The 17496-nt window shown below is 32.9% G+C and overlaps 3 protein-coding genes across 4 annotated transcripts; 1 reads left to right on the top strand and 2 right to left on the bottom strand.

The window, feature by feature from the left end:
• Window positions 1–2527: 2527 nt before the first annotated feature.
• Window positions 2528–9741, top strand: mor (SWI/SNF- related protein mor). 2 transcript variants are annotated; one of them, XM_087415159.1, is made up of 11 exons: window positions 2528–3297; window positions 3898–4017; window positions 4125–4238; window positions 4395–4759; window positions 4947–5171; window positions 5254–5543; window positions 5695–6004; window positions 6120–6877; window positions 6990–7297; window positions 7407–7884; window positions 8810–9741. In XM_087415159.1, exons 1-10 carry the CDS (start codon window positions 3181–3183, stop codon window positions 7875–7877), a joined length of 3078 nt encoding a protein of 1025 aa, XP_087271285.1. In that variant the 5' UTR covers window positions 2528–3180; the 3' UTR covers window positions 7878–7884; window positions 8810–9741. The 2 variants fall into 2 exon arrangements, with proteins under 2 accessions (XP_087271285.1, XP_087271257.1); XM_087415131.1 differs by having other exon boundaries at window positions 2831–3297; window positions 5251–5543.
• LOC105148180 (hypothetical protein) lies at window positions 8297–11058 on the bottom strand. The gene is made up of 4 exons (XM_011059741.2): window positions 10273–11058; window positions 9735–10065; window positions 8794–8999; window positions 8297–8582 (listed from the first exon to the last, which is right to left on the bottom strand). Exons 1-4 carry the CDS (start codon window positions 10800–10802, stop codon window positions 8351–8353), a joined length of 1299 nt encoding a protein of 432 aa, XP_011058043.1. The 5' UTR covers window positions 10803–11058; the 3' UTR covers window positions 8297–8350.
• Window positions 11059–11202: 144 nt separating this feature from the next.
• Window positions 11203–15490, bottom strand: LOC105148182 (small ribosomal subunit protein mS39). The gene is made up of 10 exons (XM_011059743.2): window positions 15329–15490; window positions 14740–14854; window positions 14450–14647; window positions 14086–14333; window positions 13877–13985; window positions 13065–13398; window positions 12785–12990; window positions 12048–12386; window positions 11500–11724; window positions 11203–11418 (listed from the first exon to the last, which is right to left on the bottom strand). Exons 1-10 carry the CDS (start codon window positions 15355–15357, stop codon window positions 11260–11262), a joined length of 1962 nt encoding a protein of 653 aa, XP_011058045.2. The 5' UTR covers window positions 15358–15490; the 3' UTR covers window positions 11203–11259.
• Between the last annotated feature and the right edge of the window lie 2006 nt (window positions 15491–17496).

The raw sequence follows: 17496 nt of genomic DNA, 5'->3' as shown, positions 1-17496 counted from the left end.
GCACACGAAAAAATTTAAGTAGCGTTAAAAAAAATCAACGTGTTGGATTAACTGCAGCTGCTTATATAGAATGCGTTTCGATATTCACTGCCAGTATTGAAAATCTATAGTCCATGTAACGTATACTGTATAATTTCTAGCACTGATAGTGAATATCGGAAGCACCCGAAGCAATATTAAAATTATTAGGTGTTGGAATTAATTCGTAGCGTTTTACAAGTGATGGGAAGTACTTTCATTAATGTATTTTTTAATGCTCATGTGAAATAAATAACATTCTTTCATTAAAAAACGCTACGAATTAATTCCAACACCTAATATATTAATATAATTAACAAATTATAATATTATTAATAATTAATATAATTAATATATCTCCATGTACAAATATACAGATTTAAATTATTATATATACAAATATATAAATAATATATGCATAATAATACATATATTGTATTATATACAACACAAAATTATATTATTTATATTAATTGTTATATTTTTTATTATTTAACATTTTTCCATTTGTTGTTTAGAACGAAAAAAAATTTGAACAAAAACAATACGAAGCATTTATCCAAAATGAATGTAAAAAAATAATCTATAAATATTTAAATCTCAAAGGAAAATAATTACGAATAAAATATTCTTGTTTCCTTTGTGCATTACACCGTCAGCTTGGTAACACAGTGAAGCTATCTCATTCTTTTTTCTTCCGTTCTTTTTCTCTCGCGCACAGAATTGCAAATTATACAATAATTATCGACATTTTGACACAATGCGCGCGAACGAGTTCAATGTACAATAGCGAGCAATCAAATTTGTATTTATTCAATAACATTGGACCTTCTTTAGCTAGGAAGACACTATTTAAAAATTTCGTTAATAATGATAAAAATTAATTGTACGAAAGAAAGAAATCGCATAAATATCATAATTATATCGATTGTACGTAAGCGAAAGTGATAAGAAAGTATAATTGATGTTAAATAAAAACGTGTATTATTTTTTACGTATTTATATTTTATATTTTATAATACTTAAAAGAAAAAATTGCGATACAAATCGATCCGGCGTTCCATGTATCTCGACGTGACATAAAAACGAGCGAAGAAACGAGCTTGTAATTAAAAATAGGCTTGGTTTCTCTCAAGGTTAGCCAGCGTTTCTCGCTCCGTCGGAGTTATTTCTCTTGAGCAACGAACGGATCGATCGTAACCGTCGTTCTCTTATTGGACGCGTTCAAGCCGACAAAACGGCTAGTAAGCATATTTGCCGAACGAACGAGCATGATGGATTTTTCATTGGTTCTTTCTTGTGGATCCAACCAATCATGTTTAATTGCTCGGCGACTTAGCTGCCTTATCAATTTGAACTCTTCTATTGTGGTTTAAGGCCATCACACGCACAAATATTTTTATCGTAAGGCCGCAAGCAAATCGGGCAATCATAATCAAAAATTTTAAAACATGAGATCGCAATTTTGATTATGATTTGCTTGAGACCTTACGATTACGATTACAATTTTTATATATGTAATGGCCTTTATACGTCGCGCTGCAAATGGCAGTCATAAACAGTGTCCCGTCGCAAAAATGGATGTATTCGGATTGATGTATTCTTCTAGATCGAACGATTTGATTGGATAATTCTAGAAAAATAAACCAATAACAGCGAGTGCTCATTCGATTGTTGAGTCCACCAGACGCAGTCAATGATGTGTTCAACAGACTCAATTGTTACGGACATATATATATATATATATATATATATATATATATATATGTATATATGTATATATGTATAAATATATATTTACTATTTAATTCTAAGAACTCAGAACTCACAGTCGACTTAAAGTCTTTGTGCTGTTAGGGTTGTATCTAGCCTGTCCGAGGTTTAGCACCATGGACACAATTTTACATTATGATTGAAATAAAACCAATTGTCAATCTGTAATTGTCAATCCGTAGTTTGATAGCATTTTCCATTGGGAAAACTATAGTTTGATATGAATTTAGTGTAAATCGGTTTTAACTTGGTTGATAAATAATTTGATCCATTTAATGTTATCAGAACTATAAAGAATATATTATAAATTATTTATTAATACTAATAATTTGTAAATTAATTTACGTTTAACTACACTCAGAGTGCACTAATGTTGCACTAGTTTTTCCAATAAAAAATGTTGAGCCGTAGTACTAGCAATTGCGCGATTGTGATTGGTGATTACTTTTCAATCAATCAGAGCAAAGCAATTGTTTTAATTGCAGTAATTATCAATCACAATTAAGGGCTGGTTAACCATCTTCGATTAATTTAAAAAGAGAAAAAGTGAACAACGCAAGAAGTTGAGTTAAAAAGAACAGATCTTGTTTTATTCAACATATAGATAAGAAATTAAATTAAAACTAATTATAACTAACACAGTCAGAAATTTGGTTTTAAGCGATTAAATTAATCACTGAGATATATATTATATATATTATATATATTATATAGATATATATTAAGTTGGAGTTTGATCAAAATTACTCTAAAGAGTCACAAGTCACGACATACAAAAAAACATAACCAAGCGATTCAACCAATCAACCGAAAGTTCAAAATGATCTTACGTTTTCAATAATTCTGGAGTGTGATTAATCGATTCACTTATTGTTCGAGCACATTTGACTTGGGCTGTTCACATTTTCTCATATGCTGTTATCCTAAAATCCTCTTATTTTGGAAAATTCGATTAGTTTAGAATGCATCGCGCATCAGCTCATCTTATGTCTCTCATGTATATTGTATGTATTGTATATCTATACCTAATAGCGGCTAAGTTCACGTCGGTTGGACCGATTATATATACTCACACGGCAGCCATGTTTTAGAACGCATCTACCAACCATCGCGTCACGCGAATCAAGTCATTGTCCGATATTTATTCAAATTTGCATTTGTAAAATAGGTGTTGCGATATTGTAGAATCATTGCGCGTCTGTTAGTAGAATTTCGCCGTACATAATTAATATCGCACACTACTGTTTTATCATCGATAACGTGTTTTTCGCTGCGATGGACGTGCGCCCAGTGCATTCACAGCCAACTTCAGAGGCGTGTCATGTTTGCGCTCGGTGCGTTGCATCGTGATCGAAATCGTCGCGTTTCGTCGTCGGGATTCTATGAAAAATGCTGTCGCTAGGCCCGAAAAAGGACGGCGGACCTAACGCCAAATTCTTCGAAGCGCCAGAAGTTCTTACCCAGCTTGATGGTGTTAAGCAGTGGCTGCTCAAGAACTGCAAGAAGGTATGCTCGTTTGTGCGAACATGGATACCACCCGGCGTCATAAACTCATTGCGGTACCTTCGTGCGGCTTTGCTTTCTCTTTCGCGACACGTATTATCGCTGATCGCAGTTTTTCATGTCAATAATCTATATTTTTTAGAGATAAAATCCTTGAGAAAATAAATTTTATCAAGATTCTCGAAAAATGTCCTAATATATTTTATAGCACTGACGCGGACGTGAAAATCATCCTGATGACTACATATTTGTAAAATTTATTACTGTTTATAACTGTTTATTTATCGCTTATTGCTGTATGTAAGCATATGTATGTACAGTAAAAGTATGTATAAAATCAGTATATATATTTCTTAATAGATAAATAGATCAATTCAATTTATTACTTTCACTATACATATATATATATATACACATATACATACATATATATATAAAATTTTTAGAGAAAAGTAATAAATGAGAACTCAACAAAATGTACACTGGATGATAAAAGAATAGTATTTACATATAAATTTTTGTATTATTAATTTTTAGTATTACATTATATGAGTAATTTCATAATTTTCATAATTTCATAATTTTATTTATGATTTCTTATAGTATGTACAAACGGATCCGCCCACTAATAAGAGCTTAGCCACGTTGCTGGTACAGATTCTGCAATTTCAGGAGGATAATCTTGGCAAAAATGTATCAAAGCCACCTATGACTAGACTTCCAGTATGTAAAATATATGTATTATGTAACTAATAAAACATTGATAAAACATAAAACATAAATAACATTGTTATATCTGAATTAATTATTGACGAGTTTAATTTTTGCAGATGAAATGCTTCCTAGATTTTAAGCCTGGTGGTGGTGTGTGTCACATATTAGCTACTGCTTATCGTTTTAAACAGGAGCAAGGATGGAGGCGTTTTGATTTTCCTGGTGGAAAAGTAATTGTTTAATACTTATTCTATATATATATATATATATATATATATATATATCTTGCAAAGAAATATCTTTTTTTATGTATAATATTGATATTCTTGTCTATAAAAGTTGCATAAACAAGTATTTCATTGATTAATCAATTATTATTATTACAGTCAGGGTCCCGTATGGATCGTACAGTGGATATGCTAATGGCGGCGGAACGTGCTTTAATACAGAATAGATGTATGACTGTACCAAGTATTTTCGTGAGACCGGATGTTGACAAAAATACAGCTGCAAAAGTAAAAGATGTAGTTAGAAAGCATCAGGGTACTGTCGTGGAGAATGAGACAGATGCTACACACATTATCTATCCTCCAGTAGATCCGATGGAAGAGGAATACGCACGACCTTGTATGAGACGCGAACGATCGGTTCTAATTCATTGGTACTACTTTCCAGACAGCTATGATTCCTGGTCAACACTGGATCTTCCATGGGACTATCCCGAAGGAACTTATACAAACACAAATTCAAGGTGCTTAAATATTCATAATCTTTTAATGTAAATATTATAATTGGTGGAAATTAATAATTCAAATTAATTGATATCGTTTATCAGTATAATGTGTTGAAAGCGTTGTTGACAAAATATTTCTACTTATGTATTTAATTCATATGTAAATGTTAAATTAATATATTAAATAAATGTAATCTTTTTCTAGATCAATGTATAAAGTATCGGCTACATGGGCGTTAGATTTGGATCAATATAATGAATGGATGAACGAAGAAGATTATGAGGTAGATGATAATGGTCAGAAAAGAGTACACAAATACAGGCTTTCGGTGGAAGATTTGATGGCACAACCGTCTCATCCACCACCTGCGAAGAAACCTAAGAGGAAACGATCGCCCAGCCCACCTCCAAAACTCGGCAAACGTAAGAGGTATGGACATCTCTGATAGTAAATTCAAATTATACACAGAACTTTGCTTATCTTCGAATTTGTACGTTATCGTTTTTAGTAGCAGAGCACCGTCAGGTATCCAAAGTGCTTCCTCCGCATCATCAGCAACGGTTCCGAAGAAATCGCGCGGCGGTGAAGAAGAGGAAGATTTGACTCAGGGAATGGAGGATCCGCCCGCTGAACCCCGTATTGTCGAGGTGGTTGCTACGCCCACGAATCCACCAATCACAGGTCAGGGTAATGCAACAACGGGTAACTCCACATTGGCATCTACTGGTAGTAAAAAGCAAGACAGCGAGCTTCAACCTCTTAAATCTGGCAACTTGACCGATCTTGATGAACAAATGGAAGGTATACAAAGAAATTTAGATAATGAAACTTGGATCAGTAATGTAATATCATAACGCGATAAACATATTTAACGTCAGATCAATAATTAAAAAAATTTTCAAGTTAAATGTTAATTTAATAAATCCTGAATTAAAAGCTGTCGATATCGTAGGAGACAAAGGAAGCTCTCAAGGTGGTCAAGATAGAGAAGAAAGAGACACTAGTAAAGAAAGAGGTGAAGGTGGCAAAGGTGATGAACCGGAAGATAATGTGACGGAACAAACGCATCATATCGTTGTTCCTAGCTACTCTGCCTGGTTTGATTATAATTCGATTCATACTATAGAGAAGCGGGCTCTATCAGAATTCTTTAACGGTAAAAATAAATCCAAGACTCCGGAAATTTATCTTGCTTATCGGAATTTTATGATCGATACCTATCGATTAAATCCAACTGAATATATTACATCGACCGCGTGCAGGTAATACATGTAATATATTTAATTTACATTTAATAATGTATGTAAAATTATAATTTTTGTTAAATATAAAAATAAAAAAGATGGTTTCCTTTTATGTATGAAAGCATTTTTACAGGCGGAATTTAGCCGGAGATGTATGCGCGATTATGCGTGTGCACGCATTTTTAGAGCAATGGGGACTCATTAACTATCAGGTAGACGCAGAATCCAGACCGACACCAATGGGACCTCCACCAACATCACATTTCCACGTTCTGTCGGACACGCCATCCGGTTTGGCACCAGTCAATCCGAATCCGCCGAAAACACCACAACCATCCGCTGCGAAGATGTTGCTCGACTTGGAGAAAAAACCGAATATAACGGGTGCCCTAGGTACAGAAGAAAAGGCTTCGGCGGGCGCAATGGCAAACTTCGGTCTGAAAATCGACCAGTATTCGAGGAAACCGGCAGTACTGAAGAACAAGCAAGCGGCAGGTGCCACGCGTGATTGGACAGAACAGGAAACACTTCTACTATTGGAAGGATTAGAATTGCACAAGGACGACTGGAACAAAGTATGCGAACATGTGGGTTCGAGAACGCAAGACGAGTGTATCTTGCATTTCTTACGTTTACCTATAGAGGATCCATATCTGGAAGAAGGCGGGCCCGAAGGATTGGGTCCTTTGGCTTACCAACCCGTACCATTCTCGAAAGCTGGTAATCCTGTTATGAGTACAGTCGCCTTCCTTGCGTCAGTCGTGGACCCTAGAGTAGCCGCGAGCGCAGCAAAGGCAGCTATGGAAGAATTTGCCGCAATAAAGGATCAAGTACCAGCTGCTTTATTGGATCAGCATTTAAGAAACGTTCAAGCTAGTGCCAGTTCCGACGGTAATTCTTCTAACTATATTATAAATTAGAAATTTATAACTTAATTTTAAGGTAATGCACACATAATAATTGTTAAGTAGATAATAAATATCAATTCTTCATTTTTATATAGGTAAATATGATCCATCGGCTGGTTTGGCACAATCGGGCATCGCTGGTACAGGACCACCTGAACCACCTGACGATACATCAGCTTCTACCGCGACCCCGTCCGTACCGGCGGGTGCGGCTAGCTCTCCTCATTCCACAGCTCCTACTCCTGAAAAGAAAGAAGATCAAGATAAATCTAAAGACGCTATGGATGTTGAACCATCTCAGATAGAAGTCACCAAGAAAGAGGACGAAACAAAAGAGGGCGAAGAGGATACAAAGTCCATCACTGATCCAGAAGCTGCTGAAGCAAAAGAAAAGAAGGATAAAGTAGATATCACAGTGACATGAATTAATTTGCACGTTATAAAAAAGAAAATATCAAAATTTTTAAATAAGTGATAAAATACCATGGGTTTAAACTTAATTTTTTTTACAGGTTGTAAGAGACGCTCAGCTTCAATCTGCAGCGGCGGCAGCGTTAGCGGCTGCGGCTGTTAAGGCCAAACATTTAGCAGCTGTGGAGGAACGTAAAATCAAGTCATTGGTCGCGTTATTAGTCGAGACGCAAATGAAAAAGCTAGAAATCAAGCTGCGTCACTTCGAGGAATTGGAAACTACGATGGAACGTGAACGCGAGGGTCTTGAGTATCAACGGCAGCAACTCATCACCGAGCGACAGCAGTTCCATCTCGAGCAGTTGAAGGCAGCCGAATTCAGGGCGCGACAGCAGGCCCACCAACGATTGGCTCAAGAACAACAGCAACAACAGCAACAGCAACAGCAACAAAATCAACAACATCCACCATGGCAACCGCCCGGTGCACAGCAGCAGCAGCAACAACCGCCAAGTCCGCAGGCTCAACCGCAACAACAGCCACCACCGCACACGCCTCCGCAGCAGACATAACTCTTTCGTGAGTTTAAATCTTTAAATATGTAGTAGTTAAATAAATCAAAAACTTTTACAAATTATATAATACATTATTAATGTTGTTTCTTCAATCTTCCTCGTTTTTTCGTTTTTATTTGTTTTTTTATTTATTTGTTTTTTTATTCATCTCCAAATTTAATTTCCACGATTACATATACAAAATAATTTATGCGCGATTTCGAAACATTTTCGTGCCTTTAGAGAGGAATAAATAGTTTGCAGAAGTTTCTTTATATATATTTTTAATTTCTATTACGTATTCAATATGGGAATCGTATGTGGGAAGAAATTATCTTCACAACTATGTAAAAAAAAGGAAGATTTCTCGCGGAACGAAATCACCTTTTTTTTCATGTAACAACATTACGAGAGTTGTAAAAGACTTACACACTTGATAAATATTATACATATTATTAAATACATCATTGTCAATCAATGTGAAATCTTATCTACAAAGCTTCGTTATCTATCAATTCCAATACTAAATCAGTCATGAGTCGGGCACATTCGGCGCCTCCGGGTGGTGGTGTTCCTGCAGTATTATGTTTTTCCTCGCTAGTTTCCGTGTTACTTGTTTCATACAGATTCGGTGCTTCGTCACTGGCACATGTACTAATCGGTAAAATGTCCAACGCCAATCCCAATCCGAAACGTCCACATCTCCTCATCTCTTCTTTTAATCTAGAATCGTTAAATAGACAACAATATTAAAAAGGTAGTCAAACTATCTTATATTTTTAAACTTACAACATATCCGTTTTTCAAAAAAAAAAATTGATATTAGATTTGTATATAAGCTTTTCGATTAAATAATAAATTACTTATAAAGTGTAAGCAATGAATTTATTATAGTTTTGTTATACACATGATTGAATCTCGACGATTTACTTACAATTCCCACATGATAGATGGATCTTTTGGCGGCTGTTCTGGATTTAGGATGCACAAGAAGGACATCAGATGAGAATGATAGTGCTGGAGAAGCTGTGTCATGTAAGCCCGCCTAACAACACCACTCGTGCAGCAGTATAGCAAGTTCGCAAGATCAAGAGCGAGTGAACCGACCCGCGTCAGTTGAAAATCAACTAGATAAACGGCCTGCAGAAGCACAGTATTAAAAATCAAGTCTAGAAGGTTTCGCAGTGAGACGCATTTCACATTCGTGACAGCTAACATTGTCAATCTCGAATGTGATTTATAGATCGTAATGAGGGATAAATATTCTTGCATCATATTTATTTGCATGTTTTAAATGGTCGTCTGAATTTGTCCAATGATTTTGCCCAATGGATAAAAAACTTAAATGATTGAAAAAGAATTAAGTACGAATATGTCAATTGTTGTATATTATACATTTTTCGGATTTTTTTTAACTTTCGGGCATTATGTGTTTTACAAATAGATAATTAAAGATAATTAAATATCGATTTTTCTAAAAGTCGACGTTTATTATCTTTAATTGTCTATTTATTTATCTTAATTAGATGTAATTATACATAATGCAAGAATCTTTATGACCGGCTACATGAATCTAGGTGTGATCACTTTCATTGAGCCGGAGTCTTTTTAATAAGATCGCAAATGGAAGAAACATTTAAATCATATAAGAATCTTATAAATTTATATAATAAAAATGTATGGAACAACAAAAGAGAGTGGTTTCTCGTTTCGTTATTTCACGTAAATGATCTGAAAAAAAAAAAGATGATTATCACCATTTGACGGTAATCATCTTTTACTGAATACATGCGACCTTTTATTGTAGATATTATCAGACATGCAATGTGTATTGCGCTTTTCTAATTTACTTTTCTTACAAAATAAAATATTTACCTCTGTATCTGAGCTTGGTTCATCCTGAAAGAGGAAATTATTAGTCCAACAATCACCATGACAAAATACGGAGAGAGGTCCTTGCGCGGAGACGAGTTCGCTCATAGTGCGAAAAAATACGTCTTCGTTTAGGAAAGCTTGCAACTTTGTCATTACTTCCTGTCTTCTATAGTCCATGTGCGAAGGAAGTGCTTCAGACACCATCATGATGGCATTATTTACGGCAACGCGATAATACTGACGGTACCAATCTTCGTTATCTCGTCGAAATAACGTTTCTTTTATAGCTCGATCATGTTCTGAATTCGTTAAATTCGCGAATTCTTCTGGCCTTTAAAAAGTAACATTTTTTTACATTAAAACCAAAGAGGATACCGAAATAAAGTACATATATAAAAAAGGACATTTCTTTTTATCATATTTTCAATGATTCTTAAATATTTTACATAGAAGTCTACTTCTAGAAAAACTTGATAAATTGTTTCGAATTATTCAGAATATTTATTATATCTACATTTAATTAATCGAACATATTTACCTGGATTCTTTTAATGTCAAGCTAAGCGCATGAAAGCCTGCTAGAGCCTTCAACACATGCTCTAAATTCTCCACTTTTAATCCTTTCCGTCTGTCTGCCATTTTAAAACCTCTCTGTCTCAAATCTTCCATGGCAATAAGATTGGTTCTAGCAGCATATATCTTGGGTACTCCGCTGAATACTCTTCTATTGTTCGATTGCAGCCTATTCAGCGCGGGCCATACATATTTATAAAACACGACTTCATTCCTGAACAGTAACTCGCTTTTAAATGCCTCACGACGTTTCTTGGATTCCGGCAATATCTTGTAAATGATAGCACACTCATAATTAATGTATTCGTCGTTTTTTAACAATTTGCGCCCCTTTGCCCGAATCCGATACAACATCGAAGTATAGTTATCTCCTCGTCCCGATCCTGGTTCTTCTTCCAAACTATCAATCTCTACGTTAGGCTCATCTTCGGTAATTAATTCACGGATATCATCAAGCATGAGTCTATTGCTACTATCGCCGCTGTTATCCATCATCCTTACGGATCTGGCCGATCTTTACGACAATGATTCCGATATCTTTTTGATTTTTTCGAATGGAATCGACTTTAACATCCTATACTTCACGATAGATCAGAGTTGTACCGACTGACTCAGGAAATGGGTATTTGAGCGACTGGAGCGATTGGAGGGTTGCTGTCTCCCACCGTTACTGACTTAATTCATTAATGATTTACGCCCCCCAACTTTAAAAGACAAGGACATTGATACATGTCAATCATATGTCTCATCGTTTAAATTCCCCGCTTGATTCTTCAAAACGTGGCGCGGGTTCGTCGCGCGATATATGGAATAACGATAATAGAAAACTTTCTTTCAAATTAATATTACAGTTTTGTACAATAAAGGAGAATATTATATAAATAATACATAAATATTCTCAAAAAGGTTTCTATATTTTCTATATTTTATAATACAGACTTTATTTCGAAGACTAATTCTCATCAGAGATCTGTAATTGGAGAACATCGATACCTACTAAACTAGTCAATATATTTTTCTGATTGGGGGTAAGGGATACAGTTTTGTATAACTTTTCAACCATTTCCCCGGCTCCTTCTAAACTATGGAAAGTGACGTACTCCAAAAGTGTCTAGAAGCAAATTGCAAGGATATTATAATAAAACAATTGATAAGAATGTAAGAAAGTAAAAAAAAATGTATATATACTTACGAAAATTACCGGCACATATGCTTGTGCTAAACACAGTTCGAATATTTCGTTTATATGCTTTGTTGTAATGGTTTGACCATTCTTAATCAAGTTTGGTGAACGAACTAATAACGATATAATTTCTATCGTTTTAGTAAAATTATTTCCACGTAGCAACAACAGTATAATATTGCCCATTATTGTGTTAGATACCAAGACGTGTTGTAGCCTTTTAGAATTTTGAGTCTGTGTTTTTAAAAAAGACAATCATATATATTATTTTAATATATTTGATGTGATTTGAATATATTTGATTTGATCATAAAAATAAGATAATAATTTGAAACTTAAATTTCAATAGATTCCCGATTTAATTTGAAAAGAACTTGGTGTTTCTTCTTCCTCAATCATAATACATAATTCGGAAGATATTAATATTATATATGGACAAATATATGAAGTCTCAAAGACTTCTAAATTTATCATAGAATCTATTATTAAATTATGAAATATTCTAATAAATAATACAAATTATGAAATATTCTATAATTAAAAATGATTTTAATTACTTGTATATGATCCCAGATAATCACTGCCATCTCTGTGAATTGCGCATTTAATGGAGAATCAGACACAGGTTTACAATGTACGCTCATCAAGTGCAATATGTTCTCCAATAACTCTTCCCTGTTCAGATGACCGAACATGATCATGTGCGACCACAGTTTTGGTATATATTGCGTGGCAGTCTGCGCGGGATGTAATTTAAGAGCTTCTAATATAGCACTCATCACGGCAGGTTCCGGTATAGTCACATGCGGTACAAGTTTGCTGTAGAGCTTGAAGAATGTCTCAAATTCTTCCGTTGCCAAAATTAATTCCAAATACATTCGGTAATAGATATGTTCCTAAGGAAAGATATAAGCATAATATAAATGCTTAATATAAATACATAATTATCGATCATTAGCATAATTTTAAGAATAGCTGCAGACTACATAATATAATGTAATGAAAAAATTCAGGTTTTTTTATTTTAAAAAATTACTTTAAATATGTTAACTCTCGATAAACATCATAAATCCTATCTAAATGATGCTATTAAAATATCCACTGAAAGAGTCTACTAAAATATCCTCTTAAGAGATTTTATATATAAAAAGAATGATATTAATTTCACTCTTCATGTATAATTTTCATATTTTATTACAAGAAAACAAGATTTATTAATTACAAGAAAACAAGATTAGCTCATGGCATGTGTTTTCTAGATAGATGCTATGTGTTGAGGATTTAAGAAACTTACTCTTATATTGTTATTGATAAACTTGTAATTTTCACCGGTAAGAAGAAGCTCATTCACCATTTCACCTGCTTGACGATCACAGAACTGCTGGGACGCCATTTCCATTGCGGTAACGAAGAAATTTAAATCTTTCTCATTTTGAATAGTAATGGTTTCATTCTTCAAAGACGTCAAAATTTTTATAAAGCTGTTATATGACATATCACCTGTTTCAGTGAATAAACTCGTAAATATTCATGAATATAATGTATCTTTGCAATGTAAGAGAATATATAATTACCGAATCTATTTAAAATTTTCAGCAGATAATAATATGTAGTTAACGACGGCTTCAGTTTGAATTTTGTAATATCAGCGAGTATCTTGCGTGTAAAATCTAGAGCTACTTGATTGGTTTTTAAAGTAGTTGCTATATTAAGAGCGGCATTAAAGGTATGTATGTTTGGAGTGATTCCGTTTATAATCATTGCTCTATAAATATCAGTTACTGATGATTTTAATTTAAAATCCTCTCCTTGCATTGGTATTAATGATATCATAGCATTGTATCCATCAACAGATAACGATATATTTTTTCTTTGACTTTCATCATAAAAGTGCCAAGCCTTGTCCGGCTAAAAGATTATATTGGGTCATTTAAAAAGTATTCGCGGTTTTTTTCATTCAAAAATTGAACAAAAAACCGCGGATACTTTTTAAATGATCTAATATCAAATTTTTGTTGAAATTTATAATAATAAAGCTCTAAGATGTAAAATAAGAAAAAGGCAAATTAGAATCAAAAGTGTATAGTCGACAGCAAATAGATTAAATAATTTAACTAATTTATTCACTGATTGAGCGTAATTCTGATTTTAATCGTTTACATCTGCTGAAGAGAGTCCTAATTTTGAATCAAAACGTACATTTATTGTAAAATTATCCAATCATCAGATAGACTTTAATTTTCCTTTTTTCTTCTTTTTGTCGTGTTATTATATTTCAAATATCCCTTTTAAGAAGCAGCGAGTTACTTTTTAAATTCTTTTTAATTAATAGTTGTTAATTAATAGTAATTAATTAATAAGTTACACTTATGAAGAGTTATCTTACACTGAAACATTTAGCCAAACCACATATCATCGCGGTGTACGCAGCAGCTGCTATTTTGGGTTCTTGTTCCTTCAGAAATTCGAATAGTACATTGATTTGTGAGTAATTTCTGTAAACCACGATAAAATATAAAGTATTATTTTAAGAGTAAAGAAAATACATATTCATCGGCAAAGGAAAGAAAACGTATATTCAATTTTCATACTCACTGCCAAGCATTCTTTTTACGTTTTTGATCGATTTTAAACCAACGAGTCTCTAGCCATTCGTCGGTTCGTTCATTATTGTAAAAACATAACAATTCCAAGAGTGCCTGTTTCGTTGGTATTGTCATCTCACCTTTTAATAGATCGTATATCGTGATACAGTTAACAACATTACCATTTGATATTTCATATAATAATGTTTCCTCTGTTACTTTACTTTCTTCGGTATAAATGGGAAGTGGTACAAATGCCTGCAAAACACACAAATAATATGATATAACATGTTAACTAAATATTAATAAAAAACATTATTGATATTATATGAACGAGCAAACAAAAAGGATTTAATTTATGTTTGATTGATGACCTTAATTTCAGGATCTGCTACTTTATGCTGAAATAAATCGTGATGTTCCTCACGAACCCACATTGCAGTTTTCCTTCCAGACTCTTTTGCTAAAGCGTATGAACGATTATGCGCGCTTGATTGAGGTATCAAGTAAGGGTCATCATGAAACTTATAATGTGGCGCCGTATAATCTCTGGATATCGTACTTTCCAAAGCCTATAAAACAAATTGAATGACACATTTGTAGAAGCATCATTCAAACAAATTTACTTTCACTTTCAGATGTTTAAAAGAATAATTTTATTTACCTTCAAGATATCTGTTGGACCTCGTTCTATCCTGTTTGGAATTTGAATGTCTGAGAATGAGGCTGACGTTGTGGTTGTTGACTGCAATCGTACAATCAACTCCTGGTACAATTTCCTATAAATATTCCAAATATGAATAAAATTATTGACTTACTATACTCAATCACCATTAACCACATGTTTCACATGTATCTTTTAGGGGACAGTCAAAATTTCAACAATTAAAGTTTTCCTCTGTATAAAAAGAAAACAATATAATATGTGAGTTCAAAAACATTTAGAAAGTAAAGATATAAAACAATGTTTCCGACTTTTCACAACTAATTTAGTAGGAGAAAATTGGTACTGGTATGAAAGACCTATGGTACAGATGAGTGGAAAACAATGATGCAAGACAGAAGATTAAGTATCCTTTTAGAACTGTTTTTAAAAACAAATGTATATTCTTAAATAAGTGTTTCGAGTACTCTCATCGTATATCATATGTATAACAAAGTTTCACTTAAACAATTATTTAACAATTTCACTTAAAAAAGTAATTGATCTAGGTATGTGAACAAAATTAAATGAATTATAGTTCATTACATACCCACGAACAATTTTTGATAAAGAATTCATGATGCTAATTGTAAAGACAAAGGAAATTATTAATTCTTTTTCTGTATCTTTTTCTTACAATCTTCACAGTCACGAGTTTAAGGTTAGATTATTGGAGTAAGATCAGGTTAGGGTTAAATGCGACATTGCATGATCGATGTAACGATCAAATGAACTTTCTGATAAATCAACAACGATTCTAATTGTGTTTCTTTCCCCACATATGTGAAACAATAATTTTATCCTGATTAACAAAATAATATAAATTTGCTCAATTCAACTCTGATTTCTAAATGATCATATTTTGATTTAAATTATCCAAAAGATCAACAAATGATATATAAAGTATTTAGACGTCTCAAAATTAATATTGAAATATTCGAAATTAATATCAATAAACAGCTTCTCAGTCAGTTGAGTCTGTCGAAAACAAATTTTGTCAAACGCTGCTACAAATTTTTTCATCAAAAAGACATCAATATTTCATGCAAATTCTGTTATATTATATATTCAGTATCAACAAATTGGTAGCAAATATACAACAAAATCTGCTAACCAAATTATCGACAAAAACCAGCTTACTGACAACCTAACAGTAAATTAACAATCGACCTTTGCTTGGTTTCTATCGATGGAAAGGATTCTTACACTATATATGGTTTTTCCTGATAATTTGCTCTCACTTAAACTTTATCAGCAAGCTGCGAGAAAATAATTACTTAGCTATAATTTGCTGACATTTTTTATTCAATTTTTCAATAATTTATTAATAATTTTCAGGAAAATTATTAACATTTTACTAACTGGATTCAAATAATATATATATATATATGCTTTGTCTGCTGAATGCAGCCATTGGTTCATATTATGGATTCAAATCATTTTCATATTTTTTGCTGGAATACATATTTCTATTCATTCACATATTTCTTAATTTTTAAGAATAAGTCTTACTTCATTTTTTATTCAAATTAAATTTTATTTTTATATTTAAACACATATAATTATATAAGCATATGAATGCATATAAATGTAATATAATATTTTGTACGTATATTTTTTGTATGTATACAAAACGCTATTGCAAAAACTAATTTCTACTACGCTCATAGCAATCACTCAATTACGGTACAATTCTAGTGGCGGCAGATCATGACTTGTAGAATATATTGTGATCGAGCCAAAAATGAATTTTTTTTTAATCTATTACAAGCAAAAAAAGATTCCTTTAAATTAACTTGAATTTAACTCTGAAAAGAAGTACTTTTATGGAGTCCTTTGTTAATTGTCGGAAAGGAGTTTTTTTTTTAAGTTCATTTCGAACAAATTATGCTAATTCATAAAGGAATCAAGAAAATAAATTTTTTTCGAGTTTAATTGAATCATTTGTGCTATCTGGGCGTGAGTCGCGGAAATGAGCCTATTATACCCAACTAGAACATAGAAATCATGAGGACATCATGATCTCATTCGTCACTTATAAGTCAATTTTTACGTATCAAATGACGACGTCATGATGACGTTTTGTGATATCATTTTGACTTAATTATGACTCCGTGTTCTATTTGGGTAGTTATAGAATCGGATTATAGGGGATTGAAGGGGAATTTTTTAAACACTAATAGGCCGATATGTATAAGTCGATATATATATAAGTCGATTCTTGTATATAGTTTAATGTTAAGACAGCATTACATTTATACATATTTAAAACATATTTACAATAATTGGTAACTAACGATATGGTTTCTCAAGCAGAACAACAAGTCATGACAACGTCAAAATGATATTAAGATAAATCGGAAATGATTGAAAAATGATTTTTAATGATCATTTTGAAGTCATTTTGGCATCATTTTGATATCCTAATGACTTGTTGTTCTGCTTGGGTTTGGCTCGCCGCAGTGCGAGATCTGTGGATCCCAGTTCGATCCCGCCATTCGGATTCGGCGTTAAACTATAGGTTCCTTCGAGTGTTGACAAACTCTAAAGAGTAAGAATGCAACTACCTATCAAATACAAAAACATACTATCAAATAAAAAAATATTTACACACTACATGTGGACACTGCTTTCATGAAGATTGTTTGTTACAGTCGCTCGAAAGGTAAACATGATTTAAGTCAGCCATTGTAACAATCCTTCATGAAAGATTTAAAT

The sequence above is a fragment of the Acromyrmex echinatior genome, chromosome 1, assembly GCF_024713525.1.
Source record: "Acromyrmex echinatior isolate Ae372 chromosome 1, ASM2471352v2, whole genome shotgun sequence".
NCBI classification, from domain to species: Eukaryota; Metazoa; Arthropoda; class Insecta; order Hymenoptera; family Formicidae; genus Acromyrmex; species Acromyrmex echinatior.
This window is presented reverse-complemented; position numbering and strand designations above follow the sequence as displayed.